This window comes from Hylobates moloch, unplaced genomic scaffold, assembly GCF_009828535.3.
Source record: "Hylobates moloch isolate HMO894 unplaced genomic scaffold, HMol_V3 SCAFFOLD_2, whole genome shotgun sequence".
In the NCBI taxonomy this organism is placed as follows: domain Eukaryota; kingdom Metazoa; phylum Chordata; class Mammalia; order Primates; family Hylobatidae; genus Hylobates; species Hylobates moloch.
The window spans coordinates 155,219,046-155,226,056 of record NW_026652277.1 but is presented as its reverse complement, the minus strand read 5'-3'; the positions used below and the strand labels follow the sequence as shown (position 1 = coordinate 155,226,056).

General features: G+C 53.5%; 1 protein-coding gene across 1 annotated transcript; it reads left to right on the top strand.

Annotated features, from left to right (window-relative positions):
* Positions 1-3,826: 3,826 nt before the first annotated feature.
* OLIG3 (oligodendrocyte transcription factor 3) lies at positions 3,827-6,037 on the top strand. The gene has a single exon (XM_058430734.1). The coding sequence runs from the start codon at positions 4,054-4,056 to the stop codon at positions 4,870-4,872; it is 819 nt and encodes a 272-aa protein (XP_058286717.1). The 5' UTR covers positions 3,827-4,053; the 3' UTR covers positions 4,873-6,037.
* Positions 6,038-7,011: the final 974 nt, after the last annotated feature.

Sequence of the window (7,011 nt, the reverse complement as noted above, 5' to 3'; positions counted from 1 at the left end):
GCGGCCTCAGGCAGAGCCGGCAGCTGCTGGAGAGGAACTCGGTGGCTAAGGCTGCGGAGCAGTGGGCGTCGGGCACCGAGCGGCGCGCACTGGGTGTCAGGTAAGAGAGGATCCCTGGTGATCTGGGAGGCACAGGGGGGTGTTGCGCACAGCCGAACAGCTTCCCCAGCGCGCAGTCCCAGCGGAGCGCCCCGGGCGCGCGGGTACAGCAGGACGGCTCTTCTGACCCGGTCCACGCGCCGACCCGCTGTTTTCATATGTTGTAGGAAGGCTGAGAAACTCCAGGCTCTTCTCAGAGCCAAGACAGGCTGGGAGGGAAGTAGCCTGCCTGCCTTGGGACGCACCTGTTGCCGGAGAGCGACCCCCGCCCCCGCAGCGCAGCCCTCCCCAGCCGCGAGGGCGCGGGGTGTGGCCCGAGAGAGCGCAGCCCGCGCCACCGCAACAGGGTCGCTCGCTCCGGCTCCTCGCCGGTCTGAGCCCTACGTCCCGGCCAGGGCCAAGGTCATGGTGCATCTCTGGCTGAGCCCCTTTAGGCTACTGCAGCCTTGGCCAGGCGGCGACTCCTTTACTCTCTCCTTCCGCACAGGTCTGGGGTGGGCGATGGTAGTCAGCTCTCAGAAAGAAATCCGTGTGTCTGCCCTCCTGAGCTCCGGGCCTGCTCCTTCTCCGGTTCAGGGCTCAATCCGAGGAACTGAGCTGCGGTGGCGGGGGTCGAAAAGAGACTCCACGAAGCAAGGCGCGCGGGGCACCTCAGCATTTTGGGCCCCGGCGAGTATTAACCCATTTTATGGTAAGCAAAGTTGTGGCACCTTTACTCACTCCCCTCGTCTAGTTGTCAACCCCCGCAACGGATGGGAAGTGGGGGAACTAGCCTCTAAAGGTACTTACTGGAAGGAGGCCCTGAACCTTGGACCACCCACACTCACGCATTACGGACCTTCGAGAAAGCAGAGGGCGACCGAGGAGCGAAGGGCGCGCCGCATCCCAGCCTCGGAAAGAGGGAGTCCCGGCCTGGTCCCCGCAGATCTCCCATTTCAAGCACCTCTGCTACTGGAGCTGAAAACCCCTAGGGAAGAAGGAAGGGAGGGTGCTGGTCTGTTCGGGCAAAGGCCCAGTCGCCTCTTCCGGACCCATCGCAGCCCCCTCTGAACTGGCTGCGTCAGCCCCCTCTCGGCTGAAAGACTGTGCTGAAGGAGAGTGGCTTCTATCTGGTTTGGACTCCCGGAACCCTGGACCCGGTCTTCCAGCCCCGCAAGCTTGTATTTCGAGGGCTGCTCTACCCTCCTTTCCCGCCCCCCGCCTTGCCACCTTCTTTGCTAATTTGGGGGAGATTTAAAAACTTTATTTTACATTTTCCACTGAGAAAATCAAGATGTTTTTTAAAGGGTAAAATATCTTGTAGCAACATGATTTTTCCACTCCTTCATTTGCAACCCTTCTACTCTGACCAGACTTTCTGCTACTTCCCCAAACCAAAACTCAGGTGCAGCGTTTTCAATTTGGGTGTGGGAAAGACAGACGCCGCCGAGGACCTAGGGTCAGGGAGGTGGCTCAGGAGGACGGCGGGGGCCGGACCTGTGCACCGTCCGCAGGGCAGGGAAGCTGCTCTTCGTCCAGTCCAGTGCTCGCTCCCAATGCTCTCCCCCGTCCGCCTCTCTCTCCTCACCCCATTTGATCAGCAGGGGAGTCGCAGAGGGTTGTCGTTAGGACTAGCCACTAGCTTCCTCCCATCACCTGGGACTGCAAAAGTTCTGGAGCACTTCCCCCCTCCCATCCTTCTTTTAAAAATAACCAGGAAGACTTAGTGTATGTCACTATCTTATTGGCGAGTCTGGTGAATTAAGAAACATTCTTTATGCTTGGTATTAGGAATGCTTTTGGACATTAGTCTTTCCACATCCAATCTAATCTCTTGAATTAAGAAACTTTCCTTCCACCGAGGTGGAGGTGGTAGGAGAAGAGACTCTTGTCCAGTCTTCAAGAGCACTAACTTCCTGGCCTTGACGAAGGGCTGTTGGCCATTTTTCCCCCATTATAGAAAAGCAAAATTCGGTGTAGCAAAAGCATCCATGCCAATGTTGCGTCTGCACATCCTGCTGGTATTGCTAGAGCTGCCTTCACAGCGTGACTGTCAGTGGGGCACAGCCTCAGAGAGTGCAAACTCCGGACCTGGCCACGCATCCCTCTCCCACTGACCGCTCGGTTTGAGTCAAGGGAAAGGGGGCATCCTGTTCTTCGAAGTGACTCAGCGGTGCAAGAGGCCCCAAGTGCCCGAGGTTCCGGGATTGATTCGATTTCACACTTCCACCGAGACTCCCAGTCACTAGCTATGGTTTGTCTCCCGTTCCATCAAGCCCGGAGAGGGGCGGTGTCCGGATTCTTCTAGAGACCACTCCTGGGGCTCTCTCCCTTCCCAGGATTTCTGCCTTCCCGCCCCTCATGCTGCTGAGCTAAAGTCTTGATCGACAAAAGCACAGCAAGGGGGAAGAAAGATCTACGCCCACCTCCGCACTCTCACCGAAGGCTCCAAACTCCGACCTCCTCTTTATTCCCAGAAACGACTCTGCGCTGAACCGCAGTGCCCAGGCACGCACAAGGGGCTCTCTAGGTCCTTTCGTTGTTTCCCTTCCTCCGTGCTTCTTTGCCCACGCGCCCCCCCCGGCCCGACACCCACCACCCCGACATCAGATAGTTTATTATGAGCTTCTGATTTCCCTGTCCGACGCCGTACGGCGGCCCTAGCTTGGTGGACCCACCCTCGCAGGCCGGGGTGCCGCTGAATTCCCGGAGCTCGGGGCACGTCAGCACAGCGGCCAGAGGAGGCCCAGCGGAGCTTCGGGCGCGGACTGTCCCACCGTTTTGCGCCAGCGCCGAGGTCCAGGAAGCCTGGAGCGGGAACAATCTCTCTGGAGCTCTCAGGAACCTTTACAAGTCCTAACAATCTCTCCCTCTCTGCCTCCTTGGCTGCTTTTCCTTCCCATCCTCCCAAGTTGCTTTTCTTGTGACATTAACATTTTTTTTCTCAGTTTTTGGTTTAGGAAGTTAAAGAACTGTGCAAAACTGAAATTCTTTTAGAAATCCATATTTTAAAACGAAAGAGAGGACAAAGAAAATAAGAGACCTCTCTGCCACAATACTATCAGGGGCAAAGCCATCACCAAACATGGATATCCCGTTGAAACCACACCAGAAGGGCCCAATAAACAAAACTGACAGAATGGAAGTGTTTAGGAAAAGAAATCTGATGAAAAAAATCTTGAGACAGAGAACGTCGGCATGCAGTCTTCCCACCATCCCCAGCCCCCGCTGGCAGCAACTGCCCTCCGACCTCACCTCTGTCCCTCAAACCTTTCCACTGGGACCTAGTTTTGCCCATATTTCTCTAAACCTGGGAGCAGCCAGGAAAAAAAGGAGAGCGAAAGTTTCAATTCCTCTCTCCAAACTCAGAGGAACACCCACCAACCGCCTGGCCACCTTCTCTTCCCTTCCCTCCGTTCCTGATGTGTGATTTGGTTAGAGAAATTGGGAAGGGGGGTGGGGTGGAAGAAAGTTAAAAAAAAAAATCAGGAAAGCGTGAGCTGGAGCGGTGAGTGTGTCAATCAGAGAGGGTTTTGTGTCTGGGGGCTCCTAGCGGTTCGGAGCAGAGGTGTCCCAGGGCGGCCCCACAATGAATATGAATAGGAATCCTTGCTAAATGGGACAGCAAAGCGCACCGCCCTGAATGATGGCACGTCATCCTAACCAGCCCAGGATAGATAGGAGGGCTCCTTTTGTCTCTTTTCTCCGCCGCAGCTCTATAAAAGCCCCTCTTTTTCAGCGTGAGGTTAGTTCAAGCACACACCAACTAGCTGTCCAGGAAGCAGCTTAACCAGAGAGAGGGGCGTGGGAGGGAGAGAGGCGGGGAAAAGCAGCATCTCCGCTTTTCTTCTCACATCTTTCCGCGGAGAAGTGGGTTCCTGGGCAGTGCAGATTTTTTTTTTTTTTTAATTCAAGATTTTCTTTAATTTCCCGCCTAAAGCCTCCCCACGGTAGGGCCGCATCCCCTGTAATAAAATGAATTCTGATTCGAGCTCTGTCTCCAGCAGAGCTTCATCTCCGGACATGGATGAGATGTACCTGAGGGACCACCACCACCGCCACCACCACCACCAGGAGAGCCGTCTCAACTCGGTCTCGTCCACACAGGGAGATATGATGCAGAAGATGCCCGGGGAAAGCCTCTCGCGGGCTGGCGCCAAGGCCGCGGGAGAGAGCAGCAAGTACAAAATCAAGAAGCAGCTGTCGGAGCAGGACCTACAGCAGTTGCGGCTGAAGATCAACGGACGCGAACGCAAGCGGATGCACGACCTGAACCTAGCCATGGACGGGCTGCGCGAAGTCATGCCCTACGCGCACGGGCCCTCGGTGCGAAAGCTCTCCAAGATCGCCACACTGCTCCTCGCCAGAAACTACATCCTCATGCTCACCAGCTCCCTGGAGGAGATGAAGAGGCTGGTTGGCGAGATCTATGGGGGCCACCACTCGGCCTTTCACTGCAGGACCGTGGGCCACTCTGCCGGCCACCCCGCGCACGCGGCCAACGCCGTGCACCCGGTGCACCCCATCCTGGGCGGCGCGCTCTCATCCGGCAATGCCTCGTCACCGCTATCCGCCGCCTCACTTCCCGCCATCGGCACCATCCGGCCTCCCCACTCGCTGCTCAAGGCGCCCTCCACGCCGCCCGCGCTGCAGCTGGGCAGCGGCTTCCAGCACTGGGCTGGCCTGCCCTGCCCCTGCACCATCTGCCAGATGCCGCCGCCGCCGCACCTGTCCGCTCTCTCCACAGCCAACATGGCCCGGCTGTCGGCCGAGTCCAAGGACTTGCTCAAGTGAGCAGCGGGCGGGCCCGGCTGCCAAGGAGGAGGGAGAGCGGCGGGAGGGGCCGCGGTGCCGGGCCGGGAGGGAAGAGGGAGGCTGCGCGCTCGGCCCACGGGAGGGCGGGCTCCGGGGCCCGCAGCCTCCCACGCTGTCTGAGAGATCTCAGACTCCACTTGACCCCCGGAGGGAAAGGACCAAAATCAAACTGCAATTTCTAGGTGGTAGCAAAGGGGGACTCGAACCAGAAGTCGTCTGTTTTGCATGCATGCTTCTTTTCCCCATGCCGCGACAGTATTTCTCACTGCCATATGCTCTTGTCAAAACTGCATTTGTTGTATAAAGATGGGATCGGTGCAGTTAAAAACTTGCGAAGAGACTTTTGAGTTGGCTTTCTCTGACTCTGTGTTCTCGCTTTGGAAAAAGACGGCCATCCCTTTTGTGCAAAACAAATGTAAATATTTTCTTGAGATAGATGCGATTATGATTGTCTCTGTCCTCGCCATAGTTTTTCTAGAGACAATGGAGAGAGAAAGAGAGAGAGAGAGAGAGAGCACGTGCGAGAGAGATCAAGACCCAAGTTTTGAATCGCAACCCAGGTCCAGGGCATGACACCTCCTATGTGGGTTTTCCTTTCGACGCAGTGTAGGTCAAAAGAATGCATGCACGCTTCTAAATGAATCTTGTCTAAATATGTTGTGCAGGCCGTGGTGCCGTTTTCCTTGTAACAAGGATTTATTAGTGAATTATCCCAAGTACTCCATATATCTGTCTGTGGTTGTATGAAATGAAAAAAGGGGCAGAGTGCAAAGACCCACACTCATGCACACGCGCTTCTTCTCCCACCCCCACTCCCTTCAAACTTTATTCGGAACCTTCCTATGCTGTTCTGGGGCAGCCATTGTAAAAGCTTGGGCTCCCTCTAGTAGCTTGCCCCACCCTCCCTCGCTCAGTTATTCTGCATGCGGGGTTGGCTCTCTCTATTATCAGCTTTGAAAACTTACCCTGGTTTTGGGAGGGGTGCCGTTTTTATTTTCCTGAACATTTGCTTGAAATATTTTGTTAGGGCCTCAAAGACGATACCTGTCTTTATTTTTTATATATTCTTGATAACTATGATATATTTATTAATAACCAGTGTTTCTGGATGAGATTTCAAATAAAAAAGAACCTTTAAATCGTGGCTTTGCCTTTGCCTAAAATCTTAGCAGACGGGGGTAGTGGGATGGGAAACACGTGGACCAGGTAAGGTGTATCTGGGTGTGGATGAGGGATTTGGATGGGTGGGTAGATGTGAAGGTTTTCCGTGATTACGTACAAGTAAACAGGATGGGTAAATTGGTGCTGATTTTTGGAACTAAATGTCCTTCAAGTGGGCATTGCCCACATTCATAGTCTTACGCTATTTGAGCTCCTTATTTCTCTGCAGTAATCAGACCCTCATACACTCAAGAATTGAATTTTAAAAAGTAATCTAGAAACTTAAAGTCGCAGGAAATGAGAGGTGGAGTGTCACTACGATGACTGTTGGCAACAAACAAGGATGAAGCAGTACGTTAACTTCTTTTCACTTTAAATTGAACTTGTGCTTTTCCCCCATGTTAAAATCTAGTATACATTTTAAAAGTCAACAAACAGTGGTCTTAGAAAATAATCAAATACTCACCCTGTTTGCCTGCCCCCTCGGAAGCATGGCCAACAGAGAAAGGGGAGGCTTCTCTGCTTTGTAAGATGAGCTCCGGGTGAGTCAAACCACCACCCAAGTCTCAGAATCTTGCAGATTTATAGCGAGAATCCTCCCTTCTGTCTTCCCTTAGAAGATTGCTGGTCTGATTAGCCATATACATTGGGCATCTTCTACATAAAAGTCAGCTAAAACAGGAGTCATTTTAATAAACTACTTTTCTCTTTTCACCTCCCACCATAACACTTCTAAATGGTTTGTATAAGCAGGAGTAATCCAGCAAGAGAGTTTTGTCTATTTGTTTAAAGGGGACAATAAATCGAGCTGTAGTGAGGATAGCCCAAACAACGCAAGCCTCCATTTCCCTCTGAGGAAAACAGAACTCTGACTGAATGCAACACCCCAGGATTTGCTTCTGAATAAGTTGTAACATCGCCTAGATGTTGGTTGAGGTCAAAGCTCCTCTCCAGTGG

Bases quoted from the DNA above. Each gene is read 5' to 3' on its own strand.
- OLIG3 (XM_058430734.1), top strand. From the start codon at position 4,054: ATGAATTCTGATTCGAGCTCTGTCTCCAGCAGAGCTTCATCTCCGGAC.